Here is a 21,652-nt window from a genome sequence, read left to right as displayed (position 1 = left end):
CATGCTTCAGTACAGCATGGTACGCTCAACATGCTGCTTTTGTTCTTGGTTTCTTTAAGCTGTATTGGAAAGCCTGTTACCGGCCGATGAACACATTTGAGAGGCTGCCAGCTCCCGGTGGGGGGGGGGGGGTCTTCACTGTGTGCCTGGAGGGATCACTAAATAGCCTCTTTGTATGTCATGAATACGTGATGTCGTGACAAAGGTGAGGGGACGTCTTTAGCGTGATTTGGATATCAGCAGGAGGTCTTCAATATTTCAGATGAGGTTAGGAGGAGGAGGGTTCTTTGTTTATAGAGACACACCAAGCAGAAGCTGTCAGAAGCCTTGAAGCAGACAGATTCCAGGTTCTGTTTTTCTTATGCTTTTGATCTTTTTAAAACGGTCTGCAAGTGGATGAACACAAATGACTGTTAAATAGTCCAGTAGCTTCTGTCACACACATTCATGTGAGGACAGATGAGAGGCAACATCTGAGATTATGTGGAGGACTAAATTCAATGTCCTGACTTCTTGCTTATACTTGTGTCCTTAGGAGAACAGCAGTTGATGATACAACATGTATTCCACTACACACATCTTGATATTTTAGATGATAATACAATGTGTTCTCATAGGAAAGCAGCAATTCAGCCATTTCACTGGGAGCCAGTCCAGCGAGGGAGTGGTGTTTATGCTTTCATCTGGGTAATACACCTGGGCAGATAGCATGTCCCTCCAGCTCTATTTTCTCTTCTTTCCTCACGCTTTTTCATTCTTCTTTATCCTTTCAACCCTGATCATCTGCTCATGTTAAACCCTTTTAGCATCCACACATTTCACTTTAATGTCTTTGATTTTCAAATGTACAGATCTAATCTGTTTCACTTCTCCTCAGCTCACTGACATCATCATGTTGTTTGCATGCTTTTGCAACCCTACAAATACACCTACGTTGAGTTAACTGTACATTTCACTGCGATTCCACTACACCCATAACTATCAGTGATGTTCCCCTGTGGACGCCACACGGGAACATCTGAAACGTTGACTTTAATTAAGTGTATTGTTTCCAAAAATGTCATATAACTATTAGGTTAGTTGAAAGCAATAATATGAAGTATAACCTAATATTTTGTATTTAAACTGGATATTATTGCTTTCAACTAACCTAATACAGTTGTGTGAAATCAGTTGAAATACATGTAATTAAAGTCAAGGTTTCAGTTCTTCAGAGACTGATACACAGTTCATTGCTGGTTTTGATCTTTGATTAAAAGCTGCCATCTGACACGATACATAAGGTGCAATGACTGATTTGAAATGTAATGTTGGCTCATCTCATGGAGCTGTTTGTAGCCTCACACAGTAGTGTGATTTTTGAATGTGCAATCATAAACTGTAGACCATTTTCCATGAAGGATACTTGAACTAGGCATAACTGGATAAGCACAGATGTGACAAATAACCTTTGTGTTGGGTCTGTTCCATTGAGGTGGCCCATAAAGCACAATGTCTGCTGTGAGATAGGTCCAACATAAGCAAGGCAAGTTTATTTATATAGCACCTTTCAACACAAGGCAATTCAAAGTGCTTTACAAAAAACGAAAGACATTAAGAAAATGGCATTTAAAATCAGTCAATAAAAAGAGGCAGTTGCAGAGGCTTCGACTAAAGTTAGTATGCTAACTGACTAGCGTCTACTGAAGATATCTATAGCACCCGAAGATAGCTTTAAAGCTTTGGTGTGCAATACACAATATGAAAAATACATTACAATACATTATTGATATGCCAAACTACTACAACTCAAATATAAATATAGGAAAACATACTTTTTGAATCTTTGATGACTGTAAAGGGTAAAGAAACATTTGGGGTTGAATTGATTACTTTTGCTAGGGAACCTTCATCGTCATGGTTACAGAAACACCCACTAAGTTAATGGCTACATTGTGTAGATAGTAGAATAATGTCAGAACAAACAAAGGTCTGTTGTGTTGAGGTTTTATGTGTATATGTTATATGTATTAAGGACACTGGTTACTAGTTCCCTATATGGTAACAAGTGCACTTCAGGAGCTGAGTTCTTGCTCAGTCAGAAAGCAGCTGCATGTGAGATAAGATTTCTGCTTATTCCTCAAAAATATGTTGTTCACAAAGCAAAGGTCTGTACTGAGCAGTGTTGCTATTTTTATCTTGAGAATTGTGAATATGTGTGACTATTGTAATCACTGCTAGTAGCTACACATTAGTAATCTGTACCCTTAGGCTGATAATGCTTGCATGCAATTGAATCCCCCAAATGCGACATTAGCATGCTCTGCAAGTCATTTCTTTATTGTAATTCCAGCATACTGTGCTACAGAAGAAGCAGTCTGAATGCTGCTGAGTTTCAAGGATACTCAACGTTTTTAAACCTAAAGGAAGTAACCTTCTTTCGGAAAGACTGAGTACTTGGACGTCTTTTTGTCAGATATTCTGATTAGAAGCATAGATTTAGTCGACTTTTCATCCTGTCCTTTCTCCTGCTCTCTCTTTGTTTCTTCTCTCCTCTCTGGCTTAACTCACTCCCGAACATCATTTGAATTCTTTATCAGTTCTCTTTCTCTTTGTCCCATCACTCTCTCTCCCTCTTGCTCTTTTATTTGCGGTCTTAACTAGAGAACCTGCTCAGCTGCTCCCCACTTTGTTTCCTCTCCCACTCTCTGTCCCTCCATTCGCTCTTTCTTTCCCTTTCGATTTAAAGTAGGTCATTCTGCAACATGGAGCTACAGCTCCTGCCAAGCATGACATCCACATACACACATGTATTGCCTGGCAACCGCACGTTCATCCCCACACCCCCAATCATCCTCCATCCTCATTTCCTCCCTCTTACCTTCCCTGGAGGTGGTGCAGGGCTGGGTATGCAATCTGACTCCGCTGTATTTTGTCCCCGCTCTGCTCCCATACAGCACAGTCTGTCCAGGAAGGAGGCTTCATTTCATGCACAAATATAACTTTTTATTAATGCCTATAGATGTCCAGTAGAAGGGAAGTCTTGCTTAATCTCATCTAAATGGAAATAAAGCATGTTTTAGAGGTGAGATGTGGAAGGTATGGTTGGATTAGTTTAAATGACTCCTACTATGATTAACATATTGATCATTTGTGCCAGTATGAAGCTCCTTCCTGAGCTTTCAGAAGCTGTTCCAGGTATTCTAAGGAGTTCCAATAATGATTGTAAGTGTTGTTAAGCACAGAGTAATAGAGCTTTGGTTGGCCTTTGAACTGGGCAAACTTAAGAACCCCAGGAACCCAGTTATAACTTTGGATGATCTACTTGAAAATATAAACTAATTATGTTTCAAATACAGTGACAGAAGTACAAAGTGTTAAGTGTAGCCAACTCTCTAGCCAACATTTCAGACCCCCCACCAGCACTTGAATGCATCACAAGTCACCCTTTAACTACTTTTTAGGATAACATATTCCATTTCATGGACTAGAAATGCAGTGTCTCCCTGCTGATGTTCATATACACTGAAATAAATGTCTGCCAGTACCATGAGAGGAGTGATCTGCATGTGACAGCAGGGCCGGTTTTTGGCATAGGCGACATTTAGGGCGCCAGATCTGGGGGGTGCTGCTGGTAGCTCTGGGAGGGAAAACAACTTTTTTGACCGTTGGTGCTCATCCTAATTTTCGGCCTTGATTTAAAAACATTCATAATTAAGTAAATGTAACACCCTTTTCACCCCGGTTACACTTTTCATTTGTCCTGTACGATGGGCGCTGTAAGTGATGAAAATGGGGGATGTTGGCTTATCAGGCGCCCGCAGCTCACAGCCAAAGTGCGAGTGAGCGTGGGAGCGAGCGAGGGAGAGAGGGAGGGTGCACCGGTACCAGCGCTGTTGTTATTAGCATCTGGTGCTAGCTGCTCTAACGGATATTAGAAGAAGATGTTTCTACAATGATGTGGAGGGAGAGTCCTCTCCTCTCAGACTGAGAGGCTGATAACTACAGCTCAGTGAGGTAAAGGACTCTGAGTGTTTAGATAGTTCACTTTAGTCTAAGTTATCTCAGTGGGTCTCAAACGGTTTGATCACAATTTATGTAAACAAATATTTCCAAGGCACTCCTTCATAATTATTGGGATAAACAGCTCAAATCTCGCCTCGGGCATCAAATGGTCTAGAACCGGCCCTGTGTGACAGCTTGATGCTTTAGAAAGGAAATTGATGATGATTTATAGGCAATCAACATATAAAGAAATGGTGATTGAACCCAAAACCGTAAAATATGTATTTGTTACGGCCCGTCCACACGGCGGCGTGCGTTGAAGCTTCAACGCTTCTGCCCATTCACTTTGAATGGGGTGACCCCGCTTTGCCGAACTGCATTGTGGGAGCGTCGTTTCGCTTTGCTCGCTTCAAAAGTTGAGCAATGTTCAACTTTTGAAGCTTTGACGGAAGCGTCAGCCAATCAAAAAATATGCCAGTACAAGCTCTAGCCAATCAAACCGCGTGCTTGTGTGTTCGGGGCGGGAGATTCATGTGATTGGTTGTTGGTCGAGTTTCAGACACGCCCGCCGGGAAGCGTCAACGCATGCCACCGCGTGGACGCTGCGTTACAGTATAATAAACTGTAATGAACAAACAGTGAAATGTAGGAACAACATCATCAAAATACGTCTGTGCTGAATATTGAATCTATTTTCACAAATAATACTTCTAATGACATTGCAGATGTACATGATGCCAGCATCCCCATTATATTTCCTAATGAGCCCATCAGAGGGCTCTTTATGTCAACCCCTTTAGAGATCATATACACTGAGGAAGTGATGTCATTGTTATAGACATTTCCCCCTAACCTCTTTAGCATGTGACCCGTGACCTTCCAGTGTGTGGATGAGCTATTTATTGCCATGTCTTCAAAATGTGTGTGTGCGTATGCGTATGTGTGTCACAGTAATGGACGGGGGTTCAAAGGCCATAGCTAGAGGGTGAGGAGTGGAGTTGGGATGTATGGGGGTGGGAGGTAATATGCATTTATAGATACACAATAAACACACAAACACACACACATACACGCAAACACACACACACACACACACACACACACACACACACACACACACACACACACACACACACACACACACATACATACACACACACACACACACACACACACACACACACACACACACACACACACACACACACACACACACACACACACACACACACACACACACACACACACACTCACCTCTGGGACAGTCATTAGTGAATTGGTGAGTGCTAGACCTGTTTTAGATCAGGGAATAGCAGGTGATATCAAAGTGCCCCACCCTTCCTCCCCCACACACACACATGTTCACAAACACACACTCTCTGTATTGTCCCATGAGGCAGTTGAAAGTAGCTCAGAGAGGACAGTTTGAAGCTGGCGAAGGTTCAATAACACTGGGGCCATTTCCACTCAACTGCACATCACATACTCTTTCCTTTAACCGGGCAGTCAAACATCATTGTGATGGGGTCAGGTGCTGCTACAACCCGAGCTGACAGGGAGAGTCTCTGTGTGTTCTGTATGTCAGAGATTACACAGCGCTGTCTCCTCCTCCAGTGTCATACTACTACTGTGCCCTTTGGCAACGCACTTAACCCAGTTAAACATTTCTCCCCCAGATGTTCATTATATACCATACTGTAAACAAGGGGGGGCTTTAAACACATTACATGAACTTTACATTCGAAGTTTTAGGCCAGTCGTAGGCCAGAACTGGGAGTGACGTCACATCCTTGTTGACTGTGTTACAGTAGCACAGGTCGGAAAAAGTAGTTAGCCGTGTTTACAGCTTTAGCAGTACCGGGTTAGCCATGGTTAACCATACCGGTTGATAAGCTTGTTTTGTAAATCGTAGCAACATATCCACAGATAGAACATGAACAGTACCATATGTACAGTTGATTTAATGTGACGCAAATAATACAGAAGTACTCAACATTTTATATTATCAAAGTGTTGTTTTAATGTTCATATGCGGAGACTTCATTTTGTATCCATATCTGCGAGTTTCCAAGTAAGAAGTCCGACCTCACGGGGAGTTAGTTAAAATGTCTGACTGGGAACTCGGATACTCCCACCTCCCAGTACGACTGGGATGCACCATGCACCATGCACCATGCACCATCATTGCAGAATAAATTCATTTTCAATCATTTCAACGGCAAAAAAAGACTGTATTGCAGTTTTATCCACAGACCTCAAGGCAGACTGTGTTTGAGTGTGTGTTATTTGCAAGTGTAATGGCGCATTTCCACTACAACGGGGTAGCCCTGTTTAAGCGTCCCTAAGCGTCCTCGCTCAGGCCTCGGGCTGCCTCGCTGGCCGTCCGAGGCCGTGGCGCATTTCCATTACAGTTTAGGACCTGGGGTAGCAACGCAGTGTAGGCGGGGCGATCGGCTTTGTTGTTCCGTCGAGCTCCCGCTGGATTTGATCATCCCCAATGAGATGTAGGAATGTCGTCACCTCCTCGGTCGACCACGGTGTGCTTTTCTTATTAGACGTAGCCATTTTTGTAGCTCATCCGTTTACAAAATGCTGTTTATAAAAATGCTGCAAGCTTGCTTCTAAATATATATGCGACGCTAGGGATGAACTCGCGCGCGATCTTGTGACGATTCTCTCTGACCAATCAGCAGTCGAGAGTGTTGACGTCACTAGTTCAGCCCTGGCCCTGGTCTGATAGAACCACGATTTTATGGGGCCGGAAAAAAGAGGGAAAAAGTACCCGCTAGCCGGGTACTAGGCTATATGGAAAGGCCACCAAAAACTGGCCTGGCCGCTTGAGGACGGTTAAGGACGCTTAAACGGGGCTACCCGCTGCAGTGGAAATGCGCCATAAGTGTGTACACAGTAAATTTCTCTGAGTAAAATTGAAGAAAATTGAAGAAAATTTTACTCTAAAAATATTACATTTGGTCCCAACCTATATAGAGTAAAATGTACTCTTTGTTCAGAGTTGTATTTTTAGAGTTCATTTTACTCTATTATGTGCTTAGATTTGACTCTGCTTAATGGTTATTTGCTCTATGTAGTGTATATTAAAAACAACTCTACTGCCATTTTACTCATAATAGAAGGTAATTTTACTCCCAATCGAACGTCATTTCACTCCAACTAGAAGGTCATTTTACTCCCAATCGAATGTCATTTTACTCCAAATAGAAGGTAATTTTACCAGAATAGAATAAATGAACCATAATGATCTTTATAATAAAAAAGGTCAATAAACCAAAGTGCTTAAGTAACATGAGTGGGCGTGTGTGAAGCTGACCATTGAGCGGCCCGACCAAGCAAGGAGGCAGAGGCAGAGAGTTAAAATACAACCCGGTGTGGGCATTTATTAATCGCTGTGGTTCATGATACACAGCCTCAATATGACTGTCTCACGTGAACACAGTCACCAGCAACAAGGACCTCACACACACTAACAGGAAAACAGAACCTAAATACACACAGGACTAATCAAACCAACAAGACACAGGTGAGGAGGGAGGAGAAAACACAGGGCACCAGGTGAACACAATCACCAGCAACAGACAAGACGGGAGGGGGAACACTTTTCAAACTACAACAGGAAACAGAGACAGACAAACTAAAACATAGACAGATCGTGACAAATAGATGCATAAATGACATCGATTCACATGCTTCCTGTGCAATGTTTTAGCGTGGAACAAAGTAATATACTTCGCCAATAATGAAGCTATATAATATAAGAGACCGAGATCTACGGCCCCAGAGATCACCTCCGTTACAGCGTGGTCATGGTTTGACTCCAATAGAATTGACTCTGCATTTTTGATCGCACTCTAGAAGCTATGAGTAATAAATACACTCCAAAATGATTAAATATCACTATTTCAGAGCAAAATAGTAATTACTCTGGAAAAAATACTCACCAATATTTCCTGTGTAGAGCAATAGCAACACAGACAAGAAGGACACAAAGAAAGAGAGAAAGGCATCCTGTGATGCTCAGGGCAGCGGCTGGAGTTCAGACGCTCTTTCAAAGCACAGACACACACTGTAGCTGAAGAAACAACACCGCTGCAGACAGCCCTGAGGTGTGTGTGTGTCTCTCTGTGTGTGTGTGTGTCTGTGTGCTGTCTATTCTACTGTATTTCCTGCTTCCTTCTGCGCTCAGACTTAATTAGCAGTCAGCACATCTGAAAGAGATCTTATCTCTTCGCACACCAAGCTTGTACTAATAGAGCTGCAAACATATTCATTATTGTCATTATTAGCCTGTCAATTGGTCCAGTCAGAGGGACCATAGATGGTGCTTATTTGGAATAATAGAAAAGCCCCTGTTGAGCTATGGTGTGATGCTTTCTGATGAAAGTGATGAAGTTGTAATGTGTTTTCTCAAGAGGGTTGAAGAGGTGGTTAAATTGTTAATCTGTTGTCTTTGTGTCTCATCAGGTCTGTGAAGGGGTCACACGACAGAGTGGGTGGACAGACAGAAGCACAGTGTCCACATCAGTAAATCCTCACGTAAGTCAATGTTTCTGTTAAACAGTGCTGCATGTTAGACACGAGTACAATAATACACAGTGTAGACTTCTACTGAACACTGCCTTGGCCTGACAGGAGAAAACAGAACAAAGGACAGGACAGTCACCATGAGAGTCAGTGGTATCTGTGGGGGAAACTTCTGAAGCAATAGGAGTCAGGACTCAGAGAGAGACACGAGGAGAGCTGGAGCTTTGATGGCAAACACTGACGGTTTATTTGAAGCATCGGCCGGTCTGACCACAGGGTTGAGATGCCACAATCAATCCTGAAGACCCCTCCTGTAGCTCCAGGTTTGAACTAGTTCAGAGTGTAATAATCATCATTCTTCAATAGATAGACTAAACAGCTGAGGACACTGAATCACATTTGTTGTCGCTTATGGCTCGGAGGCATCTACACCCCGAGAAGGATATGTTCCAGGTGTCCCACAACAATAACTATCTCTGACCGAGAGTTGCCCGGTCACAAACTGGCCACAACAACAAAAAACAGCCCCTCCTTAAAGGAGATAACGGCTGCTCTAGGGTTAGGGCATCTGCGTCAGATGGCGAAAGGTAAACATGTATACAGAATTATTCCCTGACAGAAACTACATTGAAGAGTAGTGTTGTTAAGCCTGATTGCTGGACGATTAAGGATATTAACGTTATCTGTGATAATAGTAGAAATATCTTATTTTTCAATACTTTATAATCTGAGAATATTAATGTATTTATTTTGTTTAGTACGAAAGTGTAATCTGATCTGACAAAAATATATTTATCACCACTATTTAACACATGTCTGTTCATTGGAAATATAAAAACAATCATTAATTGTACATCTGTAAACATCTGGTCATTCAATTCAAATGTTAACTTTGTACGAGAGCTGGAAGAACCTGGTGAAGAGTAGAATCCTCTCTCAGCAGAAAGATGAAGAAGACTCCCATCTCCTCAGAAAGTTGAAGATTAGAATCCTCTCATCTCGAACGACCTCGTGCCTCCTTGCACGTGGATGGGGGTGCCCTCTGCAGCCGGAGAGTGTGACCCTCTCTCTCTGACCCTTGGCCTTCAGAGCTGTCCTAGTTATTGGGTTAACACTTGATAGGGATGTTTTCCTGAGTGAAGACAACTCAAAGTAATGGATTAGCACATTATCATTTAAATACAAAAATAGGATAGGCCCCTCAGAATTATTTTGGAGCCTTCCTGACACACGCACATGCATAAATGTAAGATTTGTGTTAGTCATTTAACATGCAAGAATCATATACTCATCAGTCCAAAGCAGAGAAATGTTATTGTAATTTAAAGGTGAGCTAGTCCCTGTGGATATCACCCCTTCTCAATGATTCTAAATGTTATATTAATTCACCATTTACCGTTTGATAAAAGATTAGTTTATCAGAAATACATTTTCTCTTCCATAAAGGTTTGAGAAATAAATGACCCAATATAAAATAAATTACTCAATATAATTGACTCTTCACATGTATACAGAATTATTCCCTGACAGTATTTACAAAAAAAGCTCTGGTTATTCTAGTTACAAAGTTACTCACAAAAAACAAGGGCACAACGCCTAAAACAACCTGGTTTATCACACAGAACCACAGAAAGGTGGATTTGGAGGACAGGACCAAGGTACTGCTGAGACTCAGCACTATGGGCCCTTGCAGTTTGAAGATCCTCACAGGACAGAGTGCAACCTCTCACACAAAACACTATACACATGTCAGAGTTCGGCCATGGGCAGTAACGCTTGCCATCTGACAAGTCAATTACATGAAGATTAGCCCAATTCTGGCAACAGTATTTTCACCTCTCCTCACATCTGCTCTGATTTATCATATCATAAAAGCATTTTTCACCTGAAGATTACCGCCTAAGAACATATTTTCCTTCAACATTTCATTATTTCAGTAGGCTTTTCTGTTGTTTTTCTCTGACTGATTTTTACTTTAAAATGTGGGAAAAGTTTTTCTTGAAAAATAGGCGGTAACGTCACTTCCGTACTAAATGGTCTTAAAGCTGCTGAGTCATATATTGCTTGCTATAGTTGAAGTAATACTTAGTTAACCTGTTCTACACCGCCCCCCTGATACCGGGGGGAAAAACGCGTCATCTGCAGGAAACAGCGTCTGAGGGCATCTTAATATTCAATAAACTGTGAATGTACGTTCTTTAAAAACATTCTTAAAATGTTTGGTGAAACTTCTTAAGAAGGTTATCACCAAACATTTCAAGAATGTTTTTAAAGAACGTTATCCTACCTTTCAGAAGAACATTCTGGGAACCAAAATAAAATGTCCTGCTGAAAACATTCCTAGAACAACGAATGGTAACAAACATTTCTAGCTGGGAACTCACACATGCCACCGCAAACATGCAATATCTGCTTACAGCTTATCATGAATTACGTGCTTGTTTGTTTTTTTCAAAAGGAAAATGTGGTGACATCAGATTTTTTAAGATAAAATGGACTTTTATTAATCCCCGTGGGGAAATTGTTTCTCTGCATTTGACCCATCCTAGTGTTAGGAGCAGTGTGCTGCCATTTTGAACGGCGCCCGGGGAGCAGTTAGGGAACGGTGCCTTGCTCAGGGACACCTCGGTAGCACTTGGTCTTGCCGGGACTTGAACTGGTGACCTTCCAGTTGCCAAGCCAAGTCCCTATCGGACTTCGCCAACACCGCCCAAAACAACATTTAAAACATCCTTTTCAAACAAATGCAACAAGTTTGTTTTTTAAAGCGCTCTAGAAATCAATCTGACGTTGACCATGACCGTGTTAATATTTGCCATCACAGGAACGTTTTATAAAAAAAGAATAACATCCTGAAAACATTTTCAGAATGTTTCTTGGAGAATGTTCTTCTTTGGTTATCAGGTAACATTGAGGGAACGTTTTATAAAGAACATCTTTAATGTGTTACCCCAACAACGTCCAAAACACATCTTTAGAATGTTGCAGGCAAAACGTTCCACCTTTGTTAACATATCACATTAAAGGAACGTTTTATAAAAAAACGTTGTCATCTCAGGCCTCAATAACATCCTGAAAACATCCTCTGAATGTTGCATTTAAAACGTTATGTCTTAGTTAACCTTAAACCTTATAGGAACATTATTTGAAAAAATAAACATCCTAAAAAGGTTCTTTGAACATCAACATTTCTTTATAACCTTATTAGAACCAATAGGTAACATTAGCCAAAGTTGTGAGAACATTCCCCGCTAGCTGGGTGGGTAAATTCCCCTTTGATTCTATTGGCTCTAACGGTCAAAAAGAGATGTCAATCACCAAAATCGACCAATGGGTTCCAGAGAAACGGTAAAAACGCCCATTTCCACCCAAATCACCTCAGAGGTGGAGTTTTTTTTGCTAAATCTCTCTAAAAAGGTCAAATTTCACTTGTTTTGCATCAATATTGATACAGGGTACTTATTATATGTTGTACTTTGGATTTCTAAAGCTTTTAGTCTACCTTACCATCATCCAAGGGTAGTTTTTACTATAAGTAAAAAATAATCTTTGGACGGACACTATAATTTACAGTTTTTTACCATGTTCAATCTGAATTTTCTTTAAAATAAAAAACATCTATATTGAATCTGACTTTTCTACATCCAACTCACAGGTTTATCATTACTTTGAGAAAAAATATTATTAATGTAACCCTTTTAGAAGGGAAGATATGGTCATTTGTTCTGGGAATGTCATTTTCGAGCCTGAAACCTGAAAAACAGGTTTAGGGCTTAACAGGTTAAAGGCTCACTGTGTTCAGAAGAAGAGAATCCATGTTGTCGTGTGATTGGCTGTGATTACAAGGCCACCAGCTAACAGGGAACATTCTGGAACAGTGGCGGAACAACATTGTGTGTGTATTACTTTCTGCTGGTGGCTTTGGTACCAGTGTGTGATTTACTGTGACTGCTGGCTTGCTTGTACATACAGTATTTATTTATGTGTGTGCAGGAGCCAGCAGAGTACTGTGGTGCTGAGGGTAATTGAGAGTGACGTGTGGAGAGCTATTTTGGGAGGGGTGCAGAACAGAATTGGTAATGCTGGTGGGATGAATGTGGAGGTCAGACTCTAGTTGAGAGGACAGGTAACGTGTTAACCCCTCTAGCCACTGTGTCAGAGATCACAAGGGGAACTGGACAGGAACTGTTTTTAGAAGTAGCTTTTTCACTAAAAGGGAAACAAATGTATCTGCCTACATTTTCATCATGCTCATTTTGAGTAGCATATTTCTGTGTGACATACATTATACATTGTAATGTATAAGCACTGGGATTACATGTAAATGAAATCCCATTAACAATTGAAGGAAAGTATAGAAACACTTTTCTCAAACTGGTTTATTGGTTATGCTTTATCCTTTTTGTTCATGAAGGATTGATAACACTTATAGATATGATCAAATCAGTGTTATGAATTGCTAGAAGAGACATTTATAACACATCATCTGCATAAAGACTGATCTTGTGAATGTCTTTATAGCTTTGATATTTAAAGTTTGCTGGATTGCAGATGCTAGCACTTCAGAAATGGTCTCAGAGGAAATAAAAGTGTCCATAGCTGATGTTATCAAGTTTTACTTCACACAATGCCACAATCTGACGACGGTTGAGGTTCTGCCCACATTAACACAGACATTCAAACACACAAAGAAAGATTACTGCTTTAGATACAGGCATGGGTATTACAATCTATATACCAAATGTGCAATTAAACACACAACAATGGAAAGTCTTACTGCACCAGTATTTGGACATGGTTACACACAGATACCCATTCAAATGCACTCAGCTCTTTGCCCACTGTTCATGCCAGTAGAGCGCCATTAGCACTTCACACCATCAGAAATGACTCGAATGAAATCTCAGTCATTGGAACAATGGAATACTGGCAGTTGGTACAAAGACTCTGAGTGGTTGTGTGTATTTGTTGGGGATGTGCCAAACTGAATATGAACGCTCTCGCTGCATGCACAAAGAGAAGCACAACTATGGACTTCATGTGTAATTGCAAATGGCTGAAGGAGAATGTGACAATAATAGACCCATTATGTTCAGTAGGGATTGTAATGTAACGTTTAGACTTTTGGTCTACTGTAAGAAGAGCAGATGGTTGATGTCCACATATGTGAAACTAGTTGTTGTTAAGGGGTTTCCTTCTCTGAAACCAGGAAAATATACCTGAAATCAAATGGAAAATATCCAACAGTCTTGTGTTTTAAACTGTAATCCTCATGCTCATCAAGCTTTCCCTCACAGATCATCTGATGGTTAGCTCTGTTATTTTAGCCTTCCTCTCTTGACATTTAAAACGTGCGGGCTATAAGAAATGAGTCTTAAGATGAGTTGGTTAATTCTGCACGTTGCCTGAACATTTACATTTAAATGACTGAGTTTATGATAGCATAATTATCTAATGATGAAATAATGTTACAAAGTCACATACAATTGAAAAAACGGTCATCGTCAGAGCCTCATTTAGCAAATTAAAGCCGTTTGTACTGTAGGTTAACATTTGTATCGCTCTGTGTCATGATTTTTAATTTGAGCACGCTTCTGGCAAATCTTATAGCAGTTCAGCAAGCAGTGCTCAGTGATACACAATAAACTATAAACACATAGCACAAATGACCTTCAACAGGCCAGTCTGCTCCTGCTAGAGGCTGCAGGCAGCAGAGGGCTGACGGCCTGGTGCACCCGTGATGTGATGTTAGGAGAAGCAGTGTGTGTTTTATGTGTGATCATCAAGTGTGCCTGGGTTAACCTCAGGCTAAACTCAGGTAACTCTGACCTGGTTGTGTTTTGGTTGGTCTATTAGGTCCACCACTCTGTGAATGCAGTCAGCCAGCTGCACCCCCCATCTCTCTGAGCCACTGCCACGATCAGGGCTGCACAAATGACTGCTGACTGAAACCAAGGTTATTAAACAATACAGATCAAAAACAAGTGTTTACTGTACTTTCTCCTTAATTGTATACTCTATGGTCCTTGTCCTTAGAAGAGTGTATAAAACCCAAAGTTTCCCCATACACACAGAGTCATTAGCCGCAACCTCATGGTGAGGTCTAATGCCTGGGCAATAAATGGAACATCAGGAATGAACGTATGGTGTCTAGCATGACATATCATTATTTTGTCCTCTGCAGTTTATCATAGTAAAATAACTTGGAGACATTTTATTGGAAAATGCAAGAATGCATCTTCAATCACTAGTTTGAGAGCATTTATCAGTTCTTCTGTGATACTTTGGAAGTCTTATTGTTGACATTCCTGATTCAAAAATGCTGTCTCTGTCCCTTCATGATCAATCAACATTGCAAATCATGTAAGATAAAACCCCCCAGAAGCTATCATTGGCTGGGGTTCATCAGTTAGTCTGATATGTCTCTCGTCTTCACCTGACGAGGCATTTACAGTAAGTCATGTAGCCTGATCTCACCAGATTGCACCCATTTTTTAACCTTCAACATCCTGGTCACTACCATCAATTAATAGTCAAATCGCAGAGAGGGAAAACCCTCTGGTGTCAAGTGTTGCCCTTCAGTGAGTAGCCTTAGTGTGTGGAAGCTTTGAATCAATATTCCTTTGCCCACAAAGGATCAATACGCTGCCAGATTTAGACACGTTTCTCTCTGTGTGAGGTATAAACCTCAGTGTTGTATTAATACATCAAAAGCCTTCATCAACCTTTTGTCTACATGAATCATCTCTTTCCTGAATGTTCCCACAGGTCTCCAACACATTTTAATCAGCTTTATTCACATGGTGTTCTTTCAACAGCTGATGGAAAGATGATTCAAACTGTAACAAATGAGACGACACAGCCAAAACTATATTGACCTCCCAACTAGCTTGGTTTCTTGCATTGATTGTTGCAGTCTAAGCTTTTGAAGCTTTTCGTTATATACTTACTGTGCTTCATTGTCTGAAATGGATATGCTGAATTTCAACACCTGCACAAGAACTGTATTTTGTTGCATCAGATTATGTAGTTTTACCAAATAAATGAGAGGATTACAAAACATTTTGAAATAGTATAAGTGTAATATGTAAGACAGCTCGAGGACATGAACAATAACTTGTAATATTATTGTGATCCACATTAGTTGAAAAGGATTCTTACAACAGTTGTGTTCAGATTGTAGAAATAGTGGGCCCGGTTTTTCAAGCCTGTAGTATAGCTGCTATTTTCCAGCTTGACACAGTATTGTGTAGTTTGTAGTGTGAGACGTTCACTGACCCTCTTTCCTCCCTGTGTGTGCACTCAGCCTATCTGCTATCATTTATAATGCACTGCAGTGCGTACAGGGCTCCACGTGGGAAGAATCACTGACCTATTTCAGAGCTTTCTCTGCTGCTCTCTCTGTTCTCTGTCTTTCTCCCTTATCTTCATTTCTCTCTCTCCATCACTTCTCTGCTGGGAATACATGGCCCGTACTGGACTGTGTGGCATACTCCGACTTAACCTAATCCCTTCTCTACTGTTCTTCTATTTGTGTGTGTGTGTGTGTGTGTGTATGTTTGGTGTGTGTGTGTGTGTGTGTTCATTAATTTATATAATTGGGTGATACTAGTCAGGTTTCTCAACAGCTGGGCTACAGAGATAGGTGTGTGCAGTCAGTCATGTGTGACCCTATACTGTACCCCTCTTTGCATCTGCTTCCATACAAGTGTGTGTGTGTGTGTGTGTGATTGGAACTCCATGCCAATTCAGGGGTATCAGCTCCCAAGGGGCAGATTAGCTATTTAGTTGAATAATGTTGGACTGACATGCCACCAGATGGTTTATGCAAAATGTGTGTGTGTGTGTGTGTGTGTGGTAGGTGTTTGCAGGTTTTGGGTGAAATGTGACTCCTGCCCTCAGGCCACAAAGCTGTCCCCTCCCTTGTGAGACCTGTGTGTTATTTCACGGAACCTATAAAGAGACGAAGCTGATCCTTTACCATGTATTCAAACTAGTGGAAAAACAATGGCAACCATCATCTGGACACAGTGATTGCATGATTCATGCTGTTCACTGTACAGCAGGGCTGTTTTTGTTTAAATCGTTATACCTTATCATAACTTGATAATATAAATAAATAGTTTTTAGAATCAGACTTATGAGTTATCATTGTGTCTGTCAGCAGACGGTGGAAGGGTGTAGTTGGGTCAAGGATAGAGCCCATTACATTTTGGAGTGGATCCAAATCCCAGGCTGGATACACACATTACGTTTCCCTTTTTTCACACTGCATACAGGACGTTTGTGCTGATATCATGTGGCGTCAGAATAATTAGAATTTGGATCCTTGCTTGGACATTTTGTGTAAAACTGCTGTCAACAAATTGTTTAGACTTTAATAAAAAAAAAGCAAAACAAATTCTGTGATCTGAGTCAGTGCACTGACTCACAGTCCTTTGTGTTGCGTCACATTCTCTGCGCTTATTTTCCTGGAACTTTAATATGGCAACCTTATGGTAAAACTCCCCCTCACACTCCCACTGGATATTTGTAATCGTTATTATATTTGTCCTGCTGTCATAGCTTTGAGCATGGTGTGATTTGCAGCTGAGTGAAGGATTGATCCTGGCTGGAGGCGGCAGCATGGAGGCAGGATTAACAGTGGGCAGGTGGTCCTGATATGGTTGCCAGTACACCAACCTGGCTTTCATGTGGAGGTGGTGGGGGGGGGGGGGGGAGTTAATTAGAAACCTTTGGTTTGTAGGCTGGCTGATTAATAATGTGGCTTGAAGAAGAGTGTAAAAAACATGTGTGTGTGCATGTGTGCGTGCGTGCGTGTGTGTGTGTGTGTGTGTGTGTGTGTGTGTGTGTGTGTGTGTGTGTGTGTGCGTGTGTGTGAGTGTGTAACCGGGTCACTGTACAGCTATCAGCTTCACCTCTCACTGAGGTCTTTGTTGAGCAAAGGTGGAGGTAGCCTGAACAGGAAGCTAGCACAACCTTATCATCCTTAGTATCACTGTTAACTGGATATTGTTGTAAATAACACAGCACCATCGTTTTTTTTTTAAACTTAATTTTTATTTTCAGATTTGACAGAAAATAGAAAACAATCAGTTCTGCAGCAATGGCTTGTACATCAGTAGACAAATACACTTTAGGACAAAGGCAAACAGAGTTGCTTGATATTAGTATATATGTATTCATTTTTCAATGTTTAACATCAGAGGATGGAAACATCTTCGTGTTTATTAAAGTTTCTTTTTTTATGTTTGTAAAATTCCACTTTGTCTTTTTACATTTAATATGAGTAAGTTAATTTTTTTAAATGTTCGAATCAATAAGACCTGTGATCCAAAAGTTGCCCTTTGGTTAGATGATAAGTATTAATAAAGAGGTATTCCCATAAAGTCTATGGACACCTTTTAGCAACTTTATCTAAAAAGATTATGAAAATATTGCATCAAAGACATTGGTGAGATTTGAACAATGGAACAATCCCAATCATTTTAATTCTCCATCATCGTAGAACGTGAAACCATTCTACATGTGGAAGGGCTTGTCCTTTGAGGAGCAGCGGCACAGAGCTTCTCCTTGGCTGTGTTTCTGGGCTGCTCTCTCCAGGGAGCCCCACAGGACTCAGCTGTGAATGTAGGCCAACGCTCTCATGCCAGAACACAGCTCCCCACAAACAGTTTAACTGTAGATATACTCCAGTCTACTACTCTGTCTCCATCCTAATCATCTGTTCCTCTGTCTTTCTCTCAGGTCTTCGGCGCTCTGTCAGGAGAACCTTTTTAGCTAATCAGGAGAGGCCGGCCAACCGGAGGGGTAGAGATGATGCGGCAGGGCGGCCATGTTGCCCTGGCTCTCATGTCATCACTGCTGCTGCTGTGGCGTTACGCAGCAGCCATCGAAGTTCCACAAGACCGTAAGTCCCTCAGCAGCCATCAGACCCGCTCAGAAGCAACGTGTTCCAGCAGATAGACCGTGAAGTCTGCTGAGATACATGGCTCAGGTCCATGGGCGGCGCCAGGATTTTTTTGCTGCAGTAGTTTAGCAGTTGCTATATGACAGCACGGCGTTGCTAGTTCATTTTAAAACATAAATAAACAAACAATACCAGTGGGCCAAGCACGAGCCTGTTCATATTGTAGCGTTCACCGCTATTGCCACGTCTTACAGAACCAATCAATAGTATAACACTCATTATGACTTTTCCCCACACTTGAAGACAACTCCTACCGTCTCGTACTCCCTCCACACACATCGGAACACACACACACACACACACACACACACACACACACACACACACACACACACACACACACACACACACACACACACACACACACACACACACACACACACACACACACCACACACACACACACACACACACACACACACACACACACACACACACACACACACACACACATCTGGAAGGGGCGGTCTCTCACTAACTCCCACAAACAACATTGCCTAAATAACTTTACAAATGTACTAAACTGTGCACATGTGATAACTGACATAACTATTAACTTGGACACGCTACAATATTATCCTTAATATTTACATTAAAACATTCCTTTGACACTTATAACATTACTTTGCAAGGTAAGCACAACCAAAATAAGTTTGTAAAAGCAGAATTTGAACACTGTTTCTGTGCTCCTACAATATGTGTGTATAATACCATCACACCCTGAGCGTACAAGTACACAATAGCGATTGTGCACTGTTTCAACTGGCATGCTGTGGCATTTAACCTCATCACCACACCGCAAACAGACAGACACACACACACACACACACACACACACACACACACACACACACACACACACACACACACACACACACACACACACACACACACACACACACACACACACACACACACACACACACACACACACACACACACACGCTTGTCCGGCTCCGTTGGAGATCGCGGTCGTTTACGCTGACTTGTGAGAAATCTTTCCATTTTCGATCTGTGTTCGCATACTGAGAATTATAACAACATTAGCCAAGTAACAGTTTGCGCTTTAACTTACAAAGACCCCTGATAGATCTTGCGGAATGTGTATAAATATATATAGACGCATTTTCATAACAAAACAATGGGGTTGCTAAGCCGTTGCTAGGCCAATTGTTGGAGTTACTATAGCAACTCCAAGCTACCCCCTGGCGCCACCCCTGCTCAGGTCTATTGAGGACCATGAGAGCTCAGTGGTCCCTCTGTCTGGAAAACAGAGCTTTGGGCAAAAAGAATGCTAGAACTGAGGAAATGATGATGTTCCATTTCATGTCATATTCCACAAACCACTTTATCTCACATTTTTTGAAACTTTGTAAACCCTACAGTGCTGACACAAGCTGACACAGAACCATGGAGCTGTGCTGCCAGTTTTCCACTTCGTATACAAAGTTGTTGCTTTGATGCTTTTAGTAAAGGGCAGATATTTTTAGAACTCGTAAGTCAATAGGCAGACTCGTTTTTAAGTTCATTCAACCATTTATTTGTGGCATTGTGAGCTTGCGGTAAAGATGATGGAAACATTAGAGAGATAGGAGCATGATAATGACCTGTCCCTTACCTGACACTGCACTGAAAAACTATAGGTTACTTACGTAACCCCAGTTCTCAGAGTAACATGAAGTGAGATGTCTCACTATGGGATGCGCCTCATCGCGGAGCAAACAGAAGCATCAATCTCATTACGCCAATCCTGATTGGCTGGTGATCTTGACGTCAGCGTCAGGGAATTCACCCCCTATAAGTAGCTTGCGCCACGACGCATGCGTCATTCAAAATAAGCACCTCTTCTCGCTTCACCATAGCAAGGAGGGCCGTCTGGTGAGACATCTTACTTCATGTTACTCTGAGAACTGGGGTTACGTAAGTAACCTATAGTTCTCATTCATAACACTCTGTTCGATGTCTCACTATGGGAAATTGTAGCTCCCGTATTGTCAGACGAGCTTATCTCGAAAATCACCAAACCAACCAGAACCTAACAGGTAGAGCTCTGACTCAACCAGGTGCCCAGCACTGCTTGAGTCACACTGGGAGCAGAACGTCCAGCCTGTTAAGAGGCGGACAAAAGTGAGCGGCGAGGACCAGCTCGCCGCTGCACCAATGTCTTGGATGGGAGACATCCTGGCCAGAGCCCAGGATGCAGCCAGACCCTGAGTCGAAAGAGCTCGCGGACCCGAGGGTGCCTGCGAACTCTGACTCGTATGGGCCCTAAAGCAATTGCTTCCACAAACCAGTGGGAGAGCCGTTGCTTAGTAACAGGCTTGCCCTTATAAGGGTTAGCCCAGGACACAAGGGGTTGGTTATTATGACGAAGCACCCTTGATCTGTCCCTGTACGTGCGTAAAGCACGGGCTGGACACGGCAAATCCGGCCGCTGTTCCCCGGAGGAATACAGTGGCGGGGAGGATGCCTCAATGTCAAATGTGGTACCTGAACCAACCGCCTTAAGATAAAGGCAGGGTCAGGCTTCAACCACACTCTGTTTGCCCTGGGGCGAACTGAGTGCATGAAGACTGTACAGATAGTGCATGAGTGCCACTGGCTCGCTTGGCAGCTGCCAGGGTCAGCTTCATGTCACACTGTATTCAGATTGTACCACTCACGGGCCAGGCCCATAGAGCCAAGCGCTCTGGGTGTGGGTGAAAGATCGCCCCCCCCGCTTGGGACAGTATGTCCCTGCGTAGTGGGAGCTGCCATGGCTGCCCGCACAGCAGCTGATATATCTCCGCTAGCCAGTACATAGCTGGCCGGTGCGGAGCTATCAGGATAAGTGTGTGGCGTTGCTCTCTCACTCTGGCCAGAGTTGGGGGTATCAGAGCCAGGGGTGGGAACGCGTACAGAAGGCCCGGGGGCCAATCGTGCGCGAGTGCATCCACGCCTAACGGTGCATTTAGATCGCGCATCGAAAAGAACAGCTGACATTGAGCGTTGTCTTTCGATGCGAACAGATCCACCGCGGCTCTGCCGTAACGCACCCACAGCTGGCTCACAATCCGTGGATGTAGAGTCCAGTCTGCATAAAGTGGTATACCTCTGGACAGTAGATCTGCCCCGAGGTTCATCACTCCCGGTACGTGCGTCGCTCTCAGAGAGAGGAGA

General features: G+C 42.3%; 1 protein-coding gene across 31 annotated transcripts in view; it reads left to right on the top strand.

Annotated features, from left to right (window-relative positions):
* Positions 1–21,652, top strand: part of nfasca (neurofascin homolog (chicken) a) — a 114,352-nt gene that overhangs the window by 17,393 nt on the left and 75,307 nt on the right. For all 31 annotated transcript variants that reach the window (XR_004569963.1, XR_004569961.1, XR_004569960.1 and 28 more), the window contains exons 2-3: positions 8,464–8,535; positions 18,271–18,433. Coding sequence is in view for 27 of the 31 variants with exons in the window: in XM_034225787.1 (XP_034081678.1) it covers positions 18,340–18,433 (94 nt within the window). In the remaining 4 variants the exon portion in view is untranslated. The remainder of the gene's footprint in view (positions 1–8,463; positions 8,536–18,270; positions 18,434–21,652) is intronic.

The sequence above is a fragment of the Gymnodraco acuticeps genome, unplaced genomic scaffold, assembly GCF_902827175.1.
Source record: "Gymnodraco acuticeps unplaced genomic scaffold, fGymAcu1.1, whole genome shotgun sequence".
NCBI lineage: Eukaryota > Metazoa > Chordata > Actinopteri > Perciformes > Bathydraconidae > Gymnodraco > Gymnodraco acuticeps.
The sequence above is the reverse complement of the archived record's forward strand: the minus strand, read 5'-3'. Positions and strand labels throughout refer to the sequence as shown.